The following is a 25,547-nucleotide window of genomic DNA, read 5'->3' on the forward strand; positions in this document are numbered from 1 at the left end:
TACAGTATGTTTAACAGATTTTGTACTGTCACTTAACTGCCTAATTACTGGGTCTTAATGGCTAATTTTCCCCATCTTCCTCTACACACACAGGCAAAAAAAAAAAAAAATCTTATTCATCACTTGCTTTGGGTTCATAACAGAAGCTGGTTTTAAGCACAATTTCCCCCTTGAAAATCAATAAAATTTAGTCTGGATCCAGAAAGAATAAAATAAATATGGCAGACAACAGCTAATTTTAGGTGTTCAGATGTCAGCTGCATCCAATCTCCCAAACTGACTGCCAGTTGTATCAGAACTACTATTAATTTGTTATGCCACCAATCTTTTCACTGTTTGTAAGAAGCAGAAAGAGGATTTTTTTATGGAATTATGTAGGGAAGGGGTCCATGGGGTAAGTACAGAATATTAGAATGCGGGCTAGACTGAAAAACTTGGTTAGAGGATGGGTTGTATAGGTTCAGATCACTCTTTCTAAAGATTTACTGGTACTATTTACTTAGCAGAGAAGCAATTTTAACTCTTGGTTCAAGATAAATGATTGTAACTAAAATGGCAGCAAGAAAGCTATTGCCATAAAGTATAACCAGTTTTAATCGACATAAAAAGGAAAAGAAATCCAGAAGCTAATGTTACCGTGGGTATGTTTGAAATGTAGAAAAGGTTTATCAAGGAGCTGGATTATTGATTATCTTCTAATTATTACCTGCAGGACACAAGTATACAGAAAGCTAATACCATATGTTACAGAAGAATAATAAAATTCAACAATTCTATTGCATAATTTAGCAACACAGTGGAACAGGCAAACTTATCATGGATTGTTTGTCTCAGATTCAAGTCACATGCCAGGGATGTATTTTACTCAGAGCACCACACCCTCTGCATCATCCATCAAACTATGTATTCTCATCCTGTGTAGATATGTGTAGTCAGTCCTAGAGGAGTGACTTTGAAAATCATGTTCAAGTTTATGTTGTACCCTCCTGTAAGCACTTTTGGAGAAAGGAAGAGGCACCTGTCTTTCTCTCTCTGTAGGGACATAGTAAACTTTTCCATCCTGCATTCTCTTCAGAATCTTATGTCTGAGAGCCTCTTTGTGCCCTGAAATTTCTCTTTGTAGGCAGCCACTGCACCTGCTGAAAGCATCTCTGCATGTATTTCTGTTGTACTGATGTTACCAAGAAAATTATTCTGGTAGCTGGAGTAGACAATTCAATTTTCTGTTTCCTGACGTTAACCCTCTCAGACTTTTTCAGAACATAAGCACAGCCATTCTCAGGGTTTATATTCTAGGTTTACAGTCTATCTTTTTGGCAACATAACTTATTGAATGCAGAAGGACAAGCTTTGCAGTTTATTTCTGTACAAAATAAATCTTCACTCAGATAGCAGGTGTTTATGCAGCAGCAAACAAAATAATGAAGCCCTACCTGTATTAATACTGCTGCTCAGGGTCTTTGGATTTAGATCCAGGATCATTCTGCAGTCCTTCTGAATCACCAAAGCTTTCTTTTCAGTCCATTTTGGCATAATTCTTCCTCTGTCCCACCTTAGCTTTTTGGGAAGTTAAATATCATATCTTCTCTTAGTAATTTTCTTTCTGGTTTCAAAGGGATGGTTCCAGGCTTTCCTGTTTTTGCACAGTAGAGAGAGATTATCTGCAATATGCAAAAAGACAGGAGAAACTGGGTTTTGGTCCTCACATCTTTGTCCCAGGGTGCCTCCTCAAGGCTTTATTGAAGCCTCAGAGCTGGTCTGCCAGGAATTTATTGGAGCCTCTGCTCCTGGTCTGCCAGGAATGCACTGCACCCTCAGCAGCTAAAACCTTTTTTCTGGTACAGTAGTCCATCACTCAGCCACTTAATATCTGCAGGAATCTATTATGTGGATAGAGATGTATTCCACAAATCATTTCAACCCACTGACATTTTCATCCCAGTTGAAGTCTGAGAAAATATTACGGAACATGATGTCTTAAATTGTCCCCGGGATTATGTAAGCTAAGCCATTATCTGACTCTGAATGGGAAAGAAAAAATGAATTCTTTACTTATGTCACAATAGATGATGCCCTGTAAGGGAAGACTTTTCTGATGTTAGAAAATTTTACTTTAAAACCGTGAATTCTTTAGACATAGGATTTATTTAAATAGAGCATGAAATAGCTTATTTTACACTAAGCTTTCTAATCTGAAATCCAGTTTTAATTCACCAATTTTTTAAAATGTTTTTGAGTCAATGGCCTAAAACCCATGATATTTTTTTCTACTTTTGCTAAGATGCTGAAATTCCCAGTCTCATGGCTTGGCACATTATTTTGCACTTATACTTTCTTAAGAGTATTCTCTGTTTCAGGATAATATGGAGTTAAAATAACTTCCAGTACTTCCTTTCAGATCACAGTGTGTGTGAAGACACTTGTACTGTAAATGCAGTCTTGTTTCTTTTTTTGTCACCAAATATTTGCTATGCATCAAAGTACTTTTGTATTGCTAAGACAAAGACAGCACTACTTTAAGAGCAAGGCAGGGGGAGCAAGTTAACTACAAAAATTATTTTTATTCATACATGAAAGTAACAATAATATCAATAAAAGAGGGTCAAATTAAGTGCAATTAAAAAATCAGAGCTAAAAGGATTAGCTCCGTAAGAACTGTCCACTCTTTACAGAAAAGGCATTTTAAGGTGCTTTGTTCTGAGGCTGGCAAACTTTCATAACCCTGAACTTGTTTAATTATTTGAGTGCACTTTTGGCTAGAATGGGACCCAATTTCAATTAGGATTTAACATATTTTTAACTGCATCTTGAGTTCACAGAATCACAGAATTCACACAATGACTAGGTTATAAGAGACCTTCAAGATCATCAAATCCAACCCATGCCCTAGCACCTCAACTAAACCATGGCACTGAGTGCCACATCCAATATTTTTTTAAACACATCCAGGGATGGTGACTCCACCACCTCCCCTGGCAGACCATTCCAGTACTTTATCATTCTTCCCATAAAAACTTTTTCATAATGTGTAACCTGTATTTCTCTTGGCACAGCTCAAGACTGTGTCCTCTGGTTCTGTCAGTTGCTGTCTGGAGAAAGAGACCAACCCCCCTCTGACTACAGCCACCTTTCAGGGAGTTGTAGAGAGTGATGATAAGGTCACCTCTGGGTCCCCTTTTCTCCAGGCTAAACAACCCCAGCTCCCTCAGCCGTTCCTCATAGGGTTTGTGTTCCAAGTCCCTCACCAGCCCAGTTGCCCTTCTCTGGATGCACTCAAGGGTCTCAATGTCCTTCCCAAACTGAGGGGTGCAGAACTGGATGCAGCACTCAAAGTGTGACCTCACCAGCACAGAGTACAGGGGGAGAATGACCTCCCTCTACTCCCTCCCTCCTCAATGTGCTCCTGCTGGCCACACTGTTCCTGATACAGGCTAGGAGCCATTGGCCTTCTTGGCCACCAGAGCACACTGCTGGCTCATGTTCAGACAGCTGTGGACCAGCACCCCCAGGTCCCTTTTTGCCTGGGCACTGCCAAGCCTATAATATTGCACAGGGTTATTGTGGCCAAAATGCAGGACTCAGCGCTTGGACTTATTAAACTTCATCTTTTTGGACTCCGCCTATCCATCCAACCCTTCCAGGTCTCTCTGCAGAGCCATCCTACCTTCCAACAAATCGGCACACGCTCCCAGCTTAGTGTCATCTGCAATTTTACTAATGAAAGACTCAATTCCCTCATCCATGTCAACATTAAAAATATTGAACAGAACAGGTCCCAGCACAGACCCCTGAGGACACCACTGCTGACTGGCCCCAGCTGGATCCAGCACCATTCACCACCACTCTCTGGGCCCGGCCATCAAGCCAGTTCCTAACCCAGCAAAGAGTGCCCTGTCCAAGCCGTGGGCTGCCAGCTTTTCCAGGAGGATGGTGTAGGAGACAGTGTCAAAGGCCTTGCTGAAGTCCAGATAGAAAATATCCACAGCCTTTCCCACTTTCCCACATCCACCAGGCGGGTCACCTAGCAAAGCCTTCAAGGGCATGCTTAAGCTTTGCTGAATCCAGACTATCACGTACACTATAGATATAATTTTCTTTCCAGGCAATAATGTTTTGGAAGTGGTACCAGCTTCACTTTGCAAGAATGGCAATAAATGGGCCTCATCCAGTTCACTGTGATCATTATGAAAATGCCACTTGATTTGCAGGGCAGCATTTTTGTGGAATAGACTTTTCTATGATATACATGCTAATATTACATCTGCAATTTATGATGGACGGTTTTGGTGCCATTGCTTTCTGCCTGTGATGAAAAGCCTCAGATCAAATAGATGGAACTAAACGCAGTTGCATTTCATCCAGGCTTTTCTTTCTCTTCTTTGCATCAAATTTTTATCAGATATTTCCCAACAAGGTAGTAGATTTCTGATAAAGATATTGATACAGAGAACTGTCACCTGCTTTCCTTTTCTTCACAAAAATCCATTGGGAAAACTGTTGCCCTCCTCAAAGGATGATTGTATGTAGAGGAGTGAGTATATGTGTGGCATGTTTTCACAATGTAAGATATTTCCTTGGTGTGCTCTTATTCCAGAAAGAAATGTATTTGTACAGCTCATGATCTTTATAAATCAAAGCATAAAGCAGTGGTGAGGTTTTTCTACAATGAACAAGAAAATAAGAATAGCAGTGAAATATAGAAGAACACATACCCATTGGGAGCAGGAGAACAGGAAAAAGTTATCATTCCTTGATGTCAAGGTCTTATTTTTCACTTTTTTTGTACTTTCAAGTAGTTAATATGACACATACATTTTAGTTTGATGCAAGACTGTCTTATGTGCATTGTCTCAGGTCTAGCAACATGATTGAGCACATATTGCAACGTTTCCCTTCAGCAGAAGGGACTAAAGGGATCTCCTCTTTATCTAAATGCTTATGTTTGTAGTATCCTTAATGACAGGATAACTTGGAGAGCTTTACCACTCTGTCTTATTTGGTTTTAATTAACCAACATGATATGAAATTCCAAGAAGTTTTATGGACAGTCTATAAAACCTAGATTACAAAACCAAAAGACCAAGCCAACTTTCTGCTAAAGACTTAAGTATCTAAGACTGTATAGAATATGACAACAGGCTTCACTGAAATATTTGTGGTAAAAGATAAACAGAACTACAGAAAGCACCATTTTTATTCAGCTACTGAGTGCAAACAAAATGGTGTTGGTTAATTAACATGTGGTGCGTCCCACACAGCAGCATGTTTTTTTCATACCCACTTGAAATGCCATTTATTTAAACTTTTCCAATCTGTGTCATTCCCAATACAATTTTTGTTTTCCTGAACCATTCTTGGATTTGAATGCTTTATATGAATTAGGAAATAACAGGTTCACAGAAACACTCATACATGCATGCCCACACCTACATAAATTATGACAGGAAATCAACTGCTGTTTCCTGTCAGAGGGTAGCAGAGGGTCACACTTTGTGACTGTCTATTCTGGTACTAAAGATTAAAATACACCTCAGCAAATTTGTCAGCCTAGATGCTTTTCAGCACTGTTTTTCCTTTAGGGAATAATGAGGCTTAGGGAAGAGCTACAAAGGGAGGTTCAGGTTTTCTTCTCTCTCCCACCTACTCTGAATTGCCTAGAAGTATGTCACTAGTAATGAAGCAAAAACCACATTTGTATGGTTTTATGAGCATTTTATACATAACTTTGCCAGTTTTCATAAAAAAAAATAAAAGCCATTTGTTTAAAGCATCAGAGCCAATAAAGATGGTAAAATGTCAAACTAAATCAAATCTCAGTTCCATGCATGGTAGAAAAATACTATATTACCAGCAAAACTTCCCCGAATAAAAATATGCTGTACAGTCTCATATACATGCAAAAATGAATAAATATAAAAATAATGACAAATGCCATGGCAAATGTCTGATGTGTTTACAGCTGGCAGTATCCTTTCATGTGTCATACTAACTACTTGAAAGTACCAAAAAAGTAAAGAATAAGACATTGACATCAAGGAATGATAACTTTTAGCAAACCGATAGGTCAGATCTGTCAGATCTAGGTCTGAAATTTCCTGCAGTTTATGGCTCATGCAATAAAAGTTTTCAGTTAATTCCATTGAAATATCAGGACATGAATCATCTGAAATCTCATATCATGTCAGATTTCCCAGAAATGCTTGATTTCAAATTCTATGTTATTCATTTTTATATATTTTCTCATGGAAAAGGGTTTTATTTCATATGCCTCTGGAAATAAAACTATTACAAAAGAAATTCTATAGGCCTTCCCTAACGTTAGCAGTTTAGGGAAATAAAAATTGTGAAATAAAGCTAAATAAATGGATTATTTTATACTTTGCCAAAACACTTGCTTGAGTGTTGCTAGGATCATCCTGTTCCCTGATCTCCTGAGAGTGAGAGATCTTAGAATGAGAGAGGAAAATAATTGCCTCAGAACCACTAAAGACTGAATTACATTTCCTTTCGTTTCCATGAGGCTGTCCTGAATAATTGTAAAACAGAAATCCCCACAATACCAGTGAAAATTATAATTTCCAGAACTAGTCCTAAAATATCTGCAAGAAAGTGGAGAGTCTGAAGAGCACTCAGGCTACACAAAACCAAAGCTGCAGATGTTGTCATGATTAAGAGCACTGAGGCGGCCAAACCACTGAGTCCCAAACTTTTGTCCTCTCGGTTTTAGCTATATGTTTCCTCCTTGACCTGCACTAGAATTGCAACCCAGGGCAGGATGCCATCAAGAAAGTACATTTATTCAGGCAATTCAGCTTCCTCTCTATTTCCATCATTTTTTCATATTGCAGGGAAAATCACAGCCATGACTCTTTTTTTTTTGATGACACAAACCTGCTCCATCATAATTTCTACTAAAAATTTTATTTCTCATATAAAATGGGTCTTTAAAGAGCCTACAATATTTTTAACATTTGTTATGTAATCAATACACTAAAGTGTTCTTTACATAACCATATTAAGACTGGTTCTTGATTTCAGTCAATCTCGTTGCTTTGAAATGTTGTTCTATAGAAGCTTTTTTTGGGGTGGGAATATGGAGTAATGACATATTTTGTTTAAAACTTAACAGTTGTGGGTTCTTTCATATTTAAGATCAATCCGTCCTTTCAAATATTAATTATTTTCATAGCTCTGCATGAAATATATATTTTATTTACTCACTGTGCAGTCAGTAGAATCACTGATTACAAATTAATATTTAATGGAAATATTATTTATATTAATGTTGTTGATAAGTATATTTAATTTTATCTTGGCAGATCTTGTTTGCTTTTTCTTATTCAATTGAGTGATAGGTCACATCTGTGAATAAGGTTGCCTTTAGTGAGGGTACAACATTCAGAACCACTTTGAACATGGAACTTTATATCTTGATTCTAGAGTGGAAACTGTTTAAACATTAGTGTTGCTCAACTCTATATCACAGCTTTAATACAAATATAATCTGTAATAAGCCTGGAGAAAATACAGTCATTGGATACTGGTAAGTGATGAGCTTGGATTTAAAAGTATTCACTTTGAATCCTGTGTGCAGTTTTGAGCACCACAAGATAAGGATATAAAGTTATTAGGGAGCATCCAGAGGAGGACTGTGAAGATACTTAAGTGTCTAGTGGAGAAGTCATATGAGGAGTGGATGAAATTACTTGGTTTGTGCAGCCTGGGACCGGGGGTAGACCTCATTGCTGTCTGTAGCTTCCTCTTGAGGGGAAACAGTAGCAGACACTGATCTGTTCTTTGTGCTGACCAGTGACAGGACCTGAGGGCATGGCCTGAAGCTGAATCAGGAGAGGTTTTGGTTGGATATCAGGAAAAGGTTTTTCACTCAGAGGGTGACTGGGCACTGGAACAGGCTCCTCAGGGATGTGGTCACAGCACCAAGCCTGACAGTGTTCAAGAAGCACTGGACAATGCTCTCAGGCATCTGGTGTGACTCTTGGGGTGTTCTGTGGAGAGCCAGGAGCAGGACCTAATAATCCTTGTGAATCATAGAATCATAGAAAATCCTGAGTTAGAACTCAATAATATCCTTTCCAGCTCAGGATGTTCTATGATATCATGATTCTGTGATCTACCTTGCAATCAGTCAGCTCAGATACTCTTGAATTTAGGAAATGTTCCTGTGTGGATCCAAACTTGCACAGCACAGCCTTTCCATGTGCTGTTCAAAAGCATCTGCAGACAGAAAAAGCTTAACTATTATTTTTGCTACTGTGAATGTCAGCGCTGGCTGGTAGATGTTGTTCAGTCTCTATCTGTGGCAGGCTGCCCTGCTCCTTCTGTGAGGGGGCATTAAAGCACATTCTTGGAGCATGGAAAGAGATATTACAGAAACTACCATTAAAAAGTAGTTGGCCTCAAGCACGTATAGTTGGGTTGCAGACCTCCATTTAAACACCTTGAAGTAAAACTGCAGATGTTTTTACCTACCCCGTTTTATAGTTTCCTTTTTGCACCTTATAAGAGATGAATCCTTTGCTCTCCCTTATTAACAGCTAATCTGACCCTGTTTATCCAATGTGAAAACCATTGAAGAGATGGATTACAAACATAAAGGCTTTATTTTGACATACTGGAAAGCAGGGAAGGACTGACTGAACTGAGAGTCCATAGGAATGTGTCATATCCAATGGGCAATAGTAATATGAAAAATCGTTGTCCAAGGCAATCAAACAAAGCATTACAAGAAGAGAAATGTACGCTTTACTTTTTTTTTCTTTTCCAGAACCACATAAAAAAGAAAAAACAATGGAATATGGTGAATATTCTCTCCCTTTTATCTTACTTTTAAATGATCCTAATATTTTCATTAAATCTTGTCAGAAGTTAATAGTTGATACTTTTTAAAATTTGCTTTTACAGGAAAAACAACAAAGAAAGAAGAAAAAGTACATGGTAAGTCCTGTAAAAGACTGTAAGTTTTAGAGTCTCATTTATCTGGCTGATTTTCAGTTGAGACAGGTTTACATGGAGAGATAAAAAAAAGTAAAGCCATGAATATAATTTTTCTGGTTTAATTAAAGTTACTTAAGCAATTGAATGGATGTGGAACAACCATTTGGTCTTCTGGAACTGAGGTCTAATTAAATGTTGAGAAGATCAAGAGGGAAAGAATTCTTTATTTAGTCTTTTAAAAGGTTTCTCTTTTCAAAGAAAGTTACAGTAAATGGATGGAGAAACAAACTCAAAATACAAGATTCAGAATGTGGTGGGTAGGAAAAAAAAGTAGGCTGTTTAATTTTTTTATGCCAAGCACTCATGCATTTTATTGTTGCAGCAAGGTGCTCTTGTTCCCAAGTGGAACCCACTTCACCAGTTTATTCAAATTTGGGAAAGCATAAAGATTTTCTCCTTTTACAGCCAAGCTTGATGACTCATTCATCAGATGACTCTATTTTCTCAGATACAAATTCCGAGCAAGAAATAGCTACAGTCGAAAGGCAATTTGTAGAAAAATGAATCTGTCCTTTTCTATAACATAAAAATTTGTCACAGTGCTTCAGAATGAAGGTGTGAATAATGAAAAAAAAGAGAAATGTGGTGGTTCAATTAATTTGCATTTAGTTAATGCAATTGTAAAGAATAGTAAAGAAATTATCTGAGAAAACATATAAAAAGGAAGAGTTTTGAAACTGGATCCTCCTCTGCATCAATTCTAGAAGTTTCAATAAACTCAAAACAAAAAAAATAGTGAAAAAATTCCTAGCTTCTGCAAATCACTGAAATTGTAAAAAAAAACCCCATTTCTGTTACATACCTTCCACCTATGTTTAATATCTGCTCATTCTGAAGCCTATTTTACTCCTTGTCTCATCCTCACACTTGAAAATAGCAGAGCTATTGATGTTCCATATATAACTTATCTATTGGCCTTGTTTTCCACTGCTTTTAATCTGCAGGTTAATTAGTCATCTGCCATGGGACTATCTAAACAAGCAACACATTTGTGTGTCAGTTGTTGTCTACATAAAAAATGAACTCCTGCTCTGCCTAGATAAGTAGCATATTGATAAAGGGAGAAGGTGTTAAGATCAATTTTAATTACTTTATTCATTTATGCAATTTGTTTCTGTGAATGTTTTGTCTTACAGCAGCTGTGGAAACTCCAAAGTCAAAAGGTGAGTAATTTGATTGGTTTTGAAAATTGAAATGAAAGAATGATGCTGTTAACTTGACTGTAATGAAAAAAAAAGCTGCTTGTGAAAAAAACTTTTAGCAGTATGATTTAATTGAAACAAGCAGCCTTTTAAATGATAATGTTGTCTTCCTTGTAGCATCTCAAATCAGGCATTGTTTCCTCAAATTTTTCATGGACTAACTGTAATTCTCCAACAATCTGAAATTCAGTTTCTAACCCTAACTCAAGCCATAAGGCTTTTGTGACAGGCAGAAAGGAGAAGTAACCAATCGTCTACAGAGACGTGACACAAAGTAAGATTTCTCTTTTTGCCATTCTAACTGCAGGACAAACCCAGTGAGTGAACAGTTGTTTTCTGTAAGGAGTCTAGGGAGTTTTGCAGGAGGTTTGGTGTAACAGGTTTTGCCTACCTTTCATACCTGAACTGTTGAGGGCAGGAGGTAGGAGGTGTGAGACCATCAATGCTTGCTCCAAAGTTCCTCCTTTCCACAAGGCACAGGGCCCTGGGACTGGTGAGAAACAGCAAGGATGTAAATTCAAGCCGAGCAAATATAGCAAATATTTAATTGTTTCATATCAGAGTCTGGGTTTTACATATGTACAGTGTAAGTTACTAGCTCCAAACTGCCCTCAAGAGTATTACAGATTTCAGCTGTAACTTAAACAAAAACAGAAAGTGGAATGTCACGTTTCAAACTGCCCCTCACTCTTAGTCCATGTTTATTCATGTCAATGACCACCATACTTTTATAAGCATTCCCTTTCTGACAAACGGGGGGGAAAAACTTTTAGGAAGTTCAGTTAATTAAGGATAAGTAGAAACTGTGGGTTTCCATTATATAATATAGGAATAATTCTGTCACTTCTGTTGTCAAAAGAATAGTCTCACAACAAAAAGTGTTGGCCTCAGCCATCTTAATTTTACCATAGGACAAACCTAATATTGAACCTGAAATTGTTCCCCAGTGTCTAAGTAATGACAACTTTGTTTTATTCTTCATTAAATAAAAATGAACTGATTTTAGCTTTGGGGAAATTGTTGATTTCTTAAAAATTTCTTGTTAGCAAGTCATCTAAATTTAACTTTATGTTGCTAATTTTGAAACTCAAACATAGCCTGTACTCCAGGGGAAAATCATATTTATATGAAAATGTTACAGCTGTTCCTTTTGCCACTCAGTAAGAATCACAAAGAAATGCTGTTATTTTCTTCTATATTGTTTTGTGGTGCAGACAAATTCTAGTAGTGTTTAACAGTAGTCATTTATTAGTGTTTAACCTTTCCTTAAGTCTGAAGAAAGTCATAGCTATTAAATCCATGTTTTTTTCTTCTACATTGTTGCTATTTATTTTATTGTTTCTCATTTTTCTGCTTTTAGTCCTTAGAGACAGCAGCTCTCTGGACACAATGTGTTTTTCAATATTCAGTAGGTGTTGGCAAATGTAAATTTTTTTAAGCATATTCATGCAAGGCAAACGATTCTGTTCTGAAAAAAAAAGCAAGGCTTTCGATGAAATTCTCTTCTCTGGTAATTAAGCAAAATTAAACAAAATTAATCTGCTGGCATAGAAGGAGGTCTGGGCCATTCCCACCAGCCTGTTCTTCAAACTCACATGGAGCTTTTTTGCATTTTCTCACAAGCCACTACAGCATGAATTTTTTTCATTTCTCCATATAACAGAACAGCTCCTAAACCATAACATGCACTTCTTAGGTTAATGATTTCTTGATTTTTGTGATGTCACAATGAGGAGCCTCTGACCTCAGGGTTCAGTGAGTGAAATGGTTTTTGTTTCCAGTGGGAATGATTTCTTTCAGTCTTCCATCACACTGAGCAAATATCTCAAAGTAGCTTTAAAATCAGTGACATTTTAGAATGCATATTTTTGATGTGGATGCTAGTTATGCAACCTGTTTCTTTTGGAATAAAAATATTCTGACAAATTTGATTGTAGCCTACCACTATTGACACTGCACAAATATTTGACTGATGAATTGCTCTCCTGGCCAGTTTCAGCATAAAGCAATATCTTCTGAATTGTATCTCATTTGTTTCCTAAGAGCTTATGATGGAATCAGAGAAACAATTATAAAGTAAATTGCCCATTTGATCTGCATTATGCTAAGTTGTCGAGAACTTTGCTAAGAAATGACAAAAAATATGTGGGAGTATTATTCCATTTATTTAATCTATTTTTTTGAAACTCTATTTTACTGAAAATATGGATCCCTGATGAATTCCTGATTCTACCTTAATTTTATTTTGTATTGTTTCATGCAGGAGTTTTCGTGGGTTTGGTTTGGAACGGGGAGTTGTATTTCTTCTTTTTTTTTTTTTTTTTTTTTTTTTTTTTAATTCCTGCCATTCTACAGAGGAAAAAATTATAATACATTACAACATTCATATTACCTGAGTCCTATGGCTAAAAGACCAGCTTTTTAAATAGGGAATACCTGGAACAGGGTTATTTTTCACAAAGACATCTTTCAGGCTGCCATTCAGTAGTGGCAAGAACTTTGAAAATGCCCAGTGGAAGAGATGACCTTCTTCTTGACCTACTCAGAAAACTTGTCTCAGTTCTGATAGAAACAGAGACAACCAGACCTTCTGAATCTTATTCCAAACACTGACTCTACATGGATGGGCTTCCTGTTTATGGAGACTTCCAAAGTGACAACTCTTACCTTGATGACAAAGGACCTCTCAGCATCACCAAAGTAGCTCATGCCTCTCTTCTGAAAAAGCAAAGGGAATAACAGAATGTCCTGTTTGTCCTCCCAGATGCTGCTCTGCCATGTCTAGATGATGTTACTTGCCAGTTCCCAAAAGTTACTGGAGCTCTGCTCTGTCTCAGCAAGTTTTTCTTTACAAGCACTCACTTCCTCATGGAAGTGGTGTTGCATTACTGAATGCACTGCTAGCCAGAATGCTGTCAATATATCTCTAACTGGTTGTTATAGCAGCCTCGATGTTTCTCAAGGATGGATGGTTCCTTCATGACAACCACACTCGTGCTCTACCACCACTACACACATTTGATGACTAAACACCTGATTTTCTCAGAAAGCTGCATTGGTCTTCTAGTGTGCAGTTCAGTATCCAGAAAAAATACTTTTATTCCATAAAAATGGAATAAAAGTGTTTATGTGGTGTGAGCAGGTGAAAAATTTTACAGAAATTTACAAACCAAAACTGCTTTCATTTCAGCTGAAAAGGATAAAAATACTTTGAAGAAAACAATAGTTCTCAATAGCTCATTTAACTCTTTTCTTAGCTGCTTCTGCAGTTTTAATGCTAAAAATATATTTTGAAATGAGTATGGGACAGGTTTCTGGTGTCCTTTTTCATATGTTTCTTTCCATATTCAAATAGGCTTATTCTTCATGATACCACTTCAGTAAGCATATTAGAAGCACTAAGATATTTATTTTCTCAGTGTCAGGGCTCAGTGCTCAGATTCATCTTGGTTTGTCAGAGTCTAGTTCATGGTTAGTATAAGTAGTACTACTGATCTAGGCCAGGTAATATGGATGATAATAGCAGAGGTCTACAATAAATATTAAGGGTCTTTGGTTCTTTTTGCCTTTCTATGTGTCCATGGACACCAATAAAAAATTAGGTACTTGGATAGAAATGGAATATTCCCTTTTTTCTTTGAGGATCAAGTCAGACATATTTTAAACCTAGGTTTCATTTTCAGGAAAATTGAAGATAATCTTCAATAAAATGAGTTCCCTGAGGTAACTGAGGTGCAGAAGTACAATATTGCACTGTTTACATGGAGCTTGCTCACAAGCACCTGCTCACATCACAAGGGAGTAATTGACGCCCGTGAGTGGGTTCATCCCACTCAAGATGAAACAGTCCCTCTATCGATACCTGACTTTTCACTGAATCTCAGGTTCAAGGAATCTGGGATCAAAAGATCATTCCTTTGGCCACCAGCCCACCAGCAGACATTGCAGACAGGCCATAGTTGGTTAACTGAGCTGGTCTGCTTGATCCATCATGCCCAGCAGTTCCAGAATGCTCTTGAAGGGATGTCCTGGTGGCATCCCTGGGGCCAGACTTGCAGTCCAGGCAGCATGGAAGCAGTGAACACACATGGAGGCACTTCCTAGGTCCTTTGAATTCCCTGACTTTCTCAGCATAAATAGTGATAACAGAACATGACCCTCAGAATTTACTTTGTCTCTAAAAGCCAGACTCTTAATTTTCAATTATGATTGGTTCTAATAAAATGACAGGATGAAATAACAAGCTGAGAGTTTGTTATATTTGCTAGTCACCCCAAAGCTGCAGACATTTTCTATACCCATCAGATGTAACTTAATTTTCACTGTCTACTTTACATCCTACCACTTATGCTGATTGTTTGTTCTTTACAGTACTTTCAAACAATGACAGTGAAGTTTATTTTCTTAATGCCACTTTTTTTGTCTCAAAAACTGTAAGATGATAGCCTTTTAAATTAAAGCAAGGATTTTATTTAGCATAGAAGTTATAAATTATGGCTACATAAGTGTAGTTTCACAGAAGTGAAGTGTTGGAAATGCCATTTACAGCTAAACATGTATATTTATAGATTTTCAATATTTAACCCCAAATAATTCAATGAAGTGAGAAATATATAGGTTGTCCTAAAGATATAATTTTGTACATGACCAAACCTGCAGTGTAAATTGTCAGAAACTATAAATGATACCCGTATTTCTGTGAGTAAAGTCTAATGGTACCCCTTGCACCACCTCTTCTTAGATAGTTTCATCCTTGGTATCCCTTGTCTCCCAAGATTTGCTTGCCAAGCTTGTGAATAAGCAGTTGGATATGTCCAAGCATCCTGACCTGGGCTGTTACAGCTGCTTCCCCTGGTGTCAGTAAAGGTTAAGGACCACTGCTGCACAAATGGTCTGGGTCACACTTCTTGCTTGCCCACAGATATCTCAGTATTCAGAAGGATCAAGTTAGATGCCACAACATACACTCCATCTGTGGCCTGCTACCTTCACTGAGCCTAACCACATACTTAAAGCTGAGAATATGATGTTTTGCTGTGTCAGGGTGCAGAGTAGAGGTTTCTGCTTGTGCAAACAGAAAACCATGCTTGCTTGGGGATGGCTGGGCAAGGTAAAGATCTGCTCGCTTTGCTCTCTTCTCTGTTGCAAAATATGTGCTGCAGTTTAGCCCCTGTTTCACCTGACATCACAGAATCGTGTCATGGTTTGGGTTGGACGGAACCTTAAAGACCATCTAGTTCCAAGCCCCCTGCACTGGGCAGCCCCAGCTTCTGCTTGATCAGACCTATTATTTATTTTCAGAAAGAAAATAAAAAAAGAAATCACTCTTCTTTCAGACAGATAAAAAATATCCATTATGTATTCATATCTTTGGGGGGAATCTCATGATTGGAAATCTTTGAAATCTTTTGACTCAAAACAATGCATAAGCATTTAAGAAGGGTTTTGTCTGATGTAGCAACACCTCTGACTAGAAATTTTATTTAAACCATATCTTTTATTTGCAGCAGGACTTGAGAAAAAAGAAGGAAAAGCAACAAAGGCAGCAGTGCAAGGTAAAAAGAAAACAAAACGTGCTGGCTTTATCTCTCTTAAAACACAATGACACAGAAACAACAGCCTCAGATTCAGAGAGCTGGATGACAGCAACCTTTAAATCCATTGGTTCACCAGTCGTTTTTCAGAGTTCTGCTGCATTTGTCTTAGCAACGGGGAATTTCCACAATAAAACTGGCTTTGTCCCACAGAACTACAACCCCAACAAAAAGCTTCAGGTAGATGGCTGCCCACTTCAGGTGAGAGGTTCTGTGCTGGGATTTAGTGTCCCACTGATCTTGCAAGAGGCTTCCTGCCCCTGTAGCCTGGACAGGGATTAGCCTTCGCTACTCAGTCTGAGAGAGTAACTTCCAATGAAGTAAAGGGGCTCTCTGAAGTCAGCTGAGCTACCCTTCTTGTCCCAGATGAAGCATCTGCCCCATGAAGAGCCACTGCAGAGAATCTCAAAAACTTTTGAAACCAGACCTTGTAGAAATAGTTCGGAAAAATTTTAGGATTGGCTTGGATAAGGCATGAGTGGAGATGTCTGAGTGAGAACACCAGAAGAAAAGCTGCAAGAATCAGGTGTGGATAGCACACAGTTCAGAGGGACACAAAGTCTATATCCAGTGTCCCAAGCCAATGAAAGCTGGAATACCAAGGAATGGTGGACACCAAGGCCAAAATAAAATTCAAGCCACTGAGTGAATGCAAAAAGAGAAGGATTGATGCCTTAAACCATCTAAAGATGGGTCTTTTCCTATTATATACATTTCTATTATTTATTATTGTTGTTATTATTACCTTCAGCATTATATCCTGCATATTTGCTTCTTGTATACTTGTTAAACGCAATCCATTCTTTTTTTGGTTAGTCTGGTAAGAAGCAAAGTAATAAAAAGGGTGTCAAAATCCCCGAAGCTTATCAACTCAGGCTTCCTTTATGTGATTGAGGTGATTTTTATGCTTACTCATGCTTAAATTGGCAGCTAGAGCCCTGATAATGAACTTGCCAGTAACCCTTAGTATAAGGTGTAAGACATGTTTACTGGTGTAGCTTTGGTCAGTCGAGCTATTATCCCTTCCTTTTCTTCAGTTTCTCAGCTTCAGCTACTCAGAATTACTCAAGCCAGCACAGACACCCTGCAGCAGCTGTCAGCTGCTTGGTAGTTGTCATGGAAAATGTTATAATTAGGTGGGCCTTGGCCTAGATTTCAGGCACTGTTAGGCTGGGTATCTTCACATTATTTTCCATTGCCACACAAGCGCTTCTCCAGACATCTACACTGCTTCCTCTCTTTTTGTCTGTCTCATGCAGCAATGAGGTGTGTGGTTGCTGTAAGATTTATCCTTTCTACTATGTAGCACCACTGGCTGGGATTTTTTCTGCCAAACATTTTAACTGTGCCATAAAGAGCTCAGGCTGAACAGTACAAGCTATAGTTTCACATGGCTGGCATGGAGCAGGGTTTTCTAAACCACAAGTTGTGATACCCAAGGAACTCAAAGAGGGAACAAGGGCAAGCTGTTTCCCATGACAGCAGTCAGGAGCAGCAGCAGCACTGTCTCCCCATGCCAGCACTATCTAGTGTCTCCAAGTCAAAGGAATAAGAGCAGCATGCAATGTCTGTCACAACTATTTCTGCAGCTACTTCCCAGTGCTGGCAGTAGCTCAGTTCCTCTGATTCACAGAAGTGAGCGCAAACACTTTCACGCAGCAATTCCCTCTGCTTTTCATTTCTGCACCCTACATGTATGGAGCTGCTTCCAACACACTGATCACCCAAAGACAAACAAGCCCAAAAAAAAACCTTTCTGGATGCTTTTTTAATATTACCATGTACTTATATTATTCAAAGAATTTGCATCAGAGTGCACTTCAGAAAGTACAGGGATTCAGTCCTGGTCAAAACTGGGACTTGCAATCTACGAAAAACAGTATAAGAGGACTTGCAGGAAAATCTGGAGTGTTGTGGGCTGGATGTGCTTAGCAATCAGGACATAACTTCATTGTTTCAAACAAAGGTTTTAGTGATTATTGCAGCTTTGATCTCAAACCCCCACATCTGGAAGTCAGCTGAAAGATTGTAGCAACATCTCAGTTCAATGTTTTTGATTAGCTGTAAAGCCAAACTACAGGTGATATTTTTAACTGTTAGAAGATGAGCAAGACACTTAACTTTAACTCTTTGACCTATTTGTTTGAAAAATGTCTTGAGCAAATATCAGATGTTTTCCAGGAATTTAACACCTGTTACTGAGAATTAATATTTAAAAGACATGATAAAAAGGTAATTTTTTTTTTCTGGTGATATCCAACAGTACTAAGAAAGGAGACTTGACATCATTTAAAAAAGATCTTGTCAGACTAGGGGGTTCCATGTTCTTTTTGCATGTATGAAAGGAAATAAGTGGGAACCATGAACTTTATTCACATACTCTCCAAGAAACAGTGGAAGTTCAAGATATATTAAAGCACTTAGGGTCAACATGCATTTAAATACATTCTCATTAGTTAAACATATTTTAAAAAATTCCCCATGTGAAAATGTATTCTAACAGTTCCTTTTTCTTTTCTCTTTTCACTTTTGTTTCCCTTCCCTTCTCTTCCTCCAGATAAACCAAAGCTGAAACAAGGAAGTAAGCTATAGTTTTACTCATGAAAGTAACATCTTCCACAAGAGTTTGGGTAACCGTGCTCTTAATAATGGAGGTGTACAACAGCTTTAATTTCTTACTGATGGGCTTCTGAAAGTAAAGGCTTTATTTCATGCTTTAAATTACTTATTTTGGCTAGAGCTCTGTATTCAGCTGTCTTCTTTTGTTTGTAGACACTATTGCACTGAACATGAAACCTCATGGGAATTTTTCATTACACATGAGCACAGAAGAAAATGTTTTTCAGTCTTCCCACTGAATTTTATTTTTCTTCACAGTCTTCTGTGGTTAACAATATTAAAAGTAGGAATTATTTTTTTATTAGGACTATGAATATGTTGGAATATGTCCACCGAATATGCCTACAGATATCTGCAGTAAATTGTGTATTTTCTCATTCTGAAAATAAGGGACTGAATAATAAATTGGTGAGCACAAATCATGAAGGTCAAAGCAGGAGAGCAGGAGCAGTTTCTGAAGCAGATGCCTGAGGAGTAATGAGGAATAGAAGAGACAGCTTTATTTCAATAAAATTGCACTTTTGACCTTGTTCAACAGATTTCTTTTCCAAGTCTTGTCCTTTAAAAATTATATTGTATAGAAATATCTAGTATTGCCTTTTTAGAAACGCAATGTAGAAGGAGAAAAATAATGATAAATGTATCTCTTGACATCAGTCCCAACAGAAGAGGTCTTTCAATGTCAACAGCAAATTAGGTTTTTCCACTTGACGGCTATTTCTACCATAAATAAAAAGTTATTATTTATGGATTCCTTCAATTCAGATTCCCCAGGACCTCAGTTTGTCTTAGTCAGAGACAAATACTAAGCCATGAACAAGAAGCTTTATTGATATCATGATAAATTGCTATTTAGACTGCTACATAGTCTATGCTTTTATAGCAAAAGAGACAATTTGTGAACTGTGTGCCATTAAGGCAGTAAACAATTACCACTAAAACTACCTACTGTAGCTTACAAAATTTTCATATCTATCTAATAAAAACAATGTCCATCTTCTAAACACAAACTCCTCATCAGGAGTCTTGACTTCTTATCCTATGTGTAGAAAACAAGAGGGTCTTCTAACCGCTTTGTTTAATATCTCCTGGCACTGAATTGCTGCTGAGTGTTTCAAAAGAAGGAATTTTTTCTTCATATGTGATGGAGGACCTAGTATTTTTTTAGTTTTTCCAGAAAACACCTATTAGCATTTCTCAGATGACATATATAAAACAGTTTAACAAGCAGTTAGGTGGTTAAATTACTTATAATGCAGGAAGTCAAAATCCAAGTCTCTGATTTTTTTGAATTGACTGTTTTGGGATAGTCTTTCCTGCCCTTTTAATATTATGTTGGAAAGCTTTGGAGACCTTTCATCAGTCCAGAATAATGATCTCACATTTCGTCTGAAACTGAACTCTCTTCTGTTTTCTATCTGATGCAAATTATTTCTCATGCTTTTTTCAGGGGACTACCCTTCCTTGAGGAAGGCTGGTGTGGTCTAGCCATCTTCTCTACCTGTCTGTAGGCAGAATAAAAGCAGTTCTTCACCCACCTATTTGTCACTGCTGTTTTGCTCACTCACTTTGACCAGCATCTGGCCTTTAGAAAAGAACAGAGCCAGTAAGAAGACCCTTGCCCTGCTCAGCGAGAAAGAGCAATCCCAGATGAGGGAAGTAGGCCACAGTCAGCTCCAATGAGTCAAATTTGGCAAAGCGTCAGTTTTGACCTTTCTGTTTAAGAACACTGAAAATCTGTCCTTGTCTCATACTAAGCTGAAGTTTCCAAATTTTATAATTAAATCTAAGATAGTTAATCAACAAAACTCATTTTGTGGACTGAACTTTCTGAATGATTCCTGGTGAATTTTGTACAAATCTTCCAATAACTCAATTGTAACCATGTCTTCCAATACCTAGTTTTAGTCTCTTGCACAATCTATATGCTTTGTTCTTAGCTCTGGTTAAATCTCATTTCTTCACTCATTTGTGGTTTCTGACTGTCACTCTATTGGTGTAACTAATTCCTTTACAGATCCTGGAAAAGGTAAAGAATTGAAATCGCCAGCTGCCACAAAAGATAAAGGTAACACGGCAAGACGAATTTGTACATAACTAAGACATATGTGCATCCAAAAAAAAAAGCTTGGGATGCATTGCTCTTTTGGTTTTTAAAGTATGATTTAGTTGGGAATTTATAACCATAATACTATTTCAGTAAATTTACAATGAAACTTAATTGGCATTACCTGAATTAAAAGTGCAAAGAGAGCACTGGTTACACTGGTATGAAAATTTAGAAGGCTAAACTCAGAATTTAGGAACACTTGTTAACAGTTATTACGAGCTACAAAGTGAAATAAGTTTTGAGTGATCTTTGTTCTTCCTTCAAATTTAAGAAAATTTGTGGTTTCACTTTGTGAGCATGCTAAAACTGATGAAAATTAATTTTTTGCTGCACATTTAATTGGTATCTTGTCTCGATTAGAAACCACTGATAATTCAATCAATCTTTATCCTAGTGGCATTAGATGTTAACATTTAAGACTCTAGCTTGAAGATTAATAAATTATTTTTTCCAGAACATGCTAAAGAAAAGGAAGGGAAGAATCCTACATCTTTAAAAGGTATGAATACATAATAAAATATATGACTTGCTAAAACCACCTGAAGTAGAATGAAGATGCTAATTTTTTTAACAATCATTATTAGTCTTTGTCACTATAAATCTTAACTAATCATAATTTAATAAGTTAAAATATTCTACAGGATCTACAATATTAGAAAGGTGTGAGGGAATATAAATAGAATATATTGAGACAATTAAAATTCAGAGTTCTCAAAATCAATTAAGTCAATATCGTAAACCACTCTGTGCAACAGTTAAGTACCTTGAAAACAAGGTCTGAACAATGCCAAGTTATTAATAGGGGCCAGTTGAGAAATTCTGAACTGAACCATTTCACAAATATGTGAATAAAATAGTAAGAAAGTAAGGTTTATGAGCACAGAGTGGGCACTCTGTAAAAGTTGTAGGTAAAACCCCAGAGCTTCATCCAGTCAACCATCTGGAACATGAGAGTTGGTCTGAATCTTTCTTATATTCCTTATCTTTTTTTTTTGGCAATTTGATCAGAGTATATGGTTAACTCAGTTAAGTTTCCTTTCATCAATTGTTTTATTGGGTGCTTTTTACACATCTTATTTCTTCCCTCCTTTCTAGAAATAACTTTATTTGGAAGAAGTTACTTATGGATAAATCTTACTTGACATCTTCAGCATAAAACGATCTACTATGTCTACAGTCAAGTTAATATTTATTCTAAGTAATATTCTATAACTATAATCAGTCTCTACCTATATATAGATAGATGTGGTCTGCAATATATAGACTTTAGTCTATAACGATTTCAAGTTACAGTCATTCCATGCAATTTCAAAGAAAGAACTGAAGGAGGAGATCAGTTCAAGCAGTATTGAAAGATGACAAAAACATATACAGCAAAGGAGGAATAATTTTTTGCTAGACATATTTTCAAAATCCTAGAAGCTATGTTCATTCACTCACTTCTTTGTTCAAAAATTTAAATTAAATTATGGCAATCTGCAAATTCTATTGGTGCATATATTGTTAATTTGTGTGTGTTTTACTCCTAACGTACACTTGCCCCACTTACACAAGCTTAGTTATCTGGACCAGAATTGTATATCCAAACTCTATGGGGTCCTGTGGCCCTCTCCAAAGACTGCCTATAATCTGTGTCTGCCTGATGGTGTTGTGCTGGAAAATTAAAAGAAGCACTTGAGTGACAACTCTGCCCCCTCTATCCCTGCATGGAGCATGTGTATTCAGCCTGCTGCTCCTTTCAAAGGATAGAGGGAGGCAGGGAGAGGAGAAAAAGAGAGAGAAGACCCAAATCTTTTTTCTCTTTGATAAGAGTTTCTTTATAACAAATGGATAGTGGTTTGTCAGCACTGAAAAATTTCCATAATGTGTCCTTTGTTGAAAGTGGCCCCAGCACTGCTTTTTGTCTCCCATGCTCATGTTTAACTTATCAACAATTTCAATTACTAAGTTATTAGTAATTAGTAATTGCAGGTCCTTCTAACGTGACAAAGGAGGCTAGACTTTCTTCGCCCAACCTTCAGAAAAGAGCAGGTAGGAATTTCTTTTAAATGTCAATACAGCTGAAAACTTGCTACTGAATATATCTGTAAAGACATCACAGGCTCCTGACCCCCTGCAGTAGCATTGATATCCAGCCCCGCTGAGCCTGTCCTTCAGATCCTGAGAGGTCTTGCTGATGCAGCCACCACTGTTTCCCATAACAGGCATCAAACTGGCAAAATTCTGTGCCTGTGCCTAAAAACAAGGATGCTGATTAGTGAGCTGTAGAGCTCGGTTGAAAATATATCAGCATCAAAGACTATAGGGACAACTTATAAAGCTGTGGGGAGAAACTTCTAGAAACCTTGGTGCCTTTCTTAGTCCTTATTGCATTATGGATCACTCTACTGCATAAACATATATTTCACATTATTTTTCCCCAATTTCAGTCATCGTATCTGCCCAAACTGTGGTTCATAAATTAATCAAAGCCTATTTGCATGCCATTCCTTCCCCTCTCCATCACCCCTTCAAGCCTCATGAGTGGGCTTCTGTAAATGTTATTGACCAGGTCACTGCGGACTTCTTTTACCCTTTGCTTCTTGGTGTTTTGCAATTTTTTCTTAAAGTGGATATTTCTGGAAAATACAAATGTATCAAAGGACACAGGAAAGTACGAATTTTTAAGACTTCATATACTTCCTATTTATGTATCTTGGGAGTTTGTTACTATTAATGTAAACTAAATGAAGGATCACTTCTTGGTGAAGTGTTAAATACTCGTGGTGATTAATGTGTGTCTGGCACCTTATGCAATAAAAGAGCTATCATCACACCTCATTCCCTTTGAAGGATGGGCTAAGTTTGAATGATCAAGGATGATGTCCAGACCAAAAACCTTATCCTAAAGTGGGCTATTTTTCATAAACTGAAGCATAGTGGTTTTATTTAAAGCAGAAAGAGGAAAACTAAACCCTTGAATTTGGAGTTGTTGTTGAGTACTCTATAGATCATAATCCTACAAAGTTACTTTATCTATTTTATGAGGTGAATAAAATGTCTTCAGTTTTGGAGCCTAATTTTATTGAGAGTAGTAAAGGAGAAGGCTAGAATAATACATTTTCCACTTCTTAGTGATACAGGACATCTCAAGACCCTGTCTGAATTTATAACTAACTTTTCGGCTCTTCCCTGCAATAAAGAAGAGCGAAAAAGCTATTTGTACTCAAACATATAAAAACTGATTTTCTGTTAACATAAGCATATTCAAATAACTTGAGGACAATGAAACTCTAAGTTAAAATTTGCCATGTGGTTTTTGGGTAGGTATCTTACCCAGCTAACTAGAGCAGAAGTTCATTCTACTCCTCTTTCAGAGGATGTAACAGTGGCACTAAAAATTTGTAATATTTAATATATAATTCTTCATTGAATTTTTCTAAGATATTTGCATTGTTCTGAGTTATGGACAGCATCTATCCTGTATATATAACATAAATTCCTTCTCACTCTGTGTTCCATGATTTATTTTCCAAAAAAAATCCTCTGTTTTCTTCTTCTTTGCTTTTGATATGTTTTGGGATTTCTTTGATATTTTCTTATGTCAGCTATGTGTGGATAATAAACCTATTTATTTTTATGCACAGTTTGATAGGGAAAGTCAGTAGTGCATATTTCTTTCTTGCCATATATGTTATAGTATACTGTCATTAAAGAAACAAATGAGCTGATTTGTACTTGCTATGCAATACTTACACTTCCTTTAAAGAAAATGTGACATGAAATAATATCTTGCCTGTGGCATTTTTTTCCTTAACTTGTAACATTTTCCCCCCTTAAAAATGGAGCTATATTGTGAACAGTAGCAGTTCACATTTCTGTCTATTTCCATTTATTTATCCGTCATTGTCATTTGCATGAGAACTATATCTTTATCCAGAGGATATCACACACTGCTGCTGCTTCATCGTTCTATGCCAGCTTCCTAACCCGACCCAGCTTCACCCCAGAGTAGAATGTGGGAGGAAAGCATTACGGTGAAATCTGGTTTAAAGTGGATGATTTTCTCCTTTTGGGACCAGCAATAAAGTGGTCGTTTGAGAGCAGAAGTTTGAAAACTTCTGAGAAGTCATCAGTGAGTAGCTGTTTAAACTTCTGAAAATGAAAAAAATTCTCTCTGGAAGAAAAGCAGAACTGATGGTCTCAGTAGCCTTGGCTCAGAGGGTGGGGAACTTGGTGCACCATGTAACATGTCCTGCACTGAGTTGCGCCCAAAAGTTGTAAGACTCAAAAGTGCTGGACCTTCTTTAGGAGCTACATATTATAGGAAATCTAAGGGAGATCTTCTGCATGGATGGAAAAAAAAAAAAAACAGCATGGGCATGTGGCACAAAACCCACAAGGCCAAAGATTTGTGGCTGTGGCTGCGAGGGTGGCTGCTGGTCACCAAGATAACCAGTGTGCCCAGAGTAAAGTGGTCAAGTGGGGCAGCTGTTGCCTCAAGTCTTTTCATTTATTCATTATAGAGGCTACTTCAAAGGGTTTCAGCTTCACACTGGAAGTTTTCTCTCAGTCCCCTGAAGAAGAATCCACCTGCTGCTGTGAAGAGCAGGCTCCTAATTTCATAACCTCTCCCTGCACAGTGTAGTTTCTCCACCAGTTTCAGCCACCCTGGAAGTGGTTTTTTTTTTTTTCTGTTACAACTCACACTTAAATCCAGATGGATAAGTGGGATCACTTCCTGATACCATGGCAGCCAGGAGGATGTTCAGAGTTAAAATTATTTTTGAAAGTATCTTCTTTTAGCATTTTCTGTTTTGCTGAAGATTTAGTTTACTTTCATTTGGAATAAATGGAATGTTTTTTTTCCGTATGCTTAGGTGCTATATCCTGTCAGATGGAATGCAGCTGGGCCTATTTAGCATTCTGCAGGCTGTGATATTCTCTCACTCAAACAGCATACATTCAAAAGCCTATCAAATTATTTCTTCATTTTGGAAAAAGACTGTTTTCTCCTAATTTCCCTAA

General features: G+C 37.3%; 1 protein-coding gene across 7 annotated transcripts in view; it reads left to right on the plus strand.

Annotated features, from left to right (window-relative positions):
• The window catches only part of TRDN (triadin), a 225,288-nt gene that overhangs the window by 133,556 nt on the left and 66,185 nt on the right, over positions 1–25,547 (plus strand). For 3 of the 7 annotated variants that reach the window (XM_059842181.1, XM_059842186.1, XM_059842187.1), the window contains 8 exons: positions 8,786–8,818; positions 8,923–8,955; positions 10,152–10,178; positions 15,725–15,772; positions 18,369–18,392; positions 20,448–20,498; positions 20,995–21,039; positions 22,503–22,571. In XM_059842181.1, coding sequence (XP_059698164.1) covers positions 8,786–8,818; positions 8,923–8,955; positions 10,152–10,178; positions 15,725–15,772; positions 18,369–18,392; positions 20,448–20,498; positions 20,995–21,039; positions 22,503–22,571 — 330 coding nt within the window. The remainder of the gene's footprint in view (positions 1–8,785; positions 8,819–8,922; positions 8,956–10,151; positions 10,179–15,724; positions 15,773–18,368; positions 18,393–20,447; positions 20,499–20,994; positions 21,040–22,502; positions 22,572–25,547) is intronic. The other 4 variants (XM_059842185.1, XM_059842183.1, XM_059842182.1 and 1 more) reach the window with 4 other exon arrangements.

The sequence above is a fragment of the Haemorhous mexicanus genome, chromosome 3, assembly GCF_027477595.1.
Source record: "Haemorhous mexicanus isolate bHaeMex1 chromosome 3, bHaeMex1.pri, whole genome shotgun sequence".
Lineage (NCBI taxonomy): Eukaryota > Metazoa > Chordata > Aves > Passeriformes > Fringillidae > Haemorhous > Haemorhous mexicanus.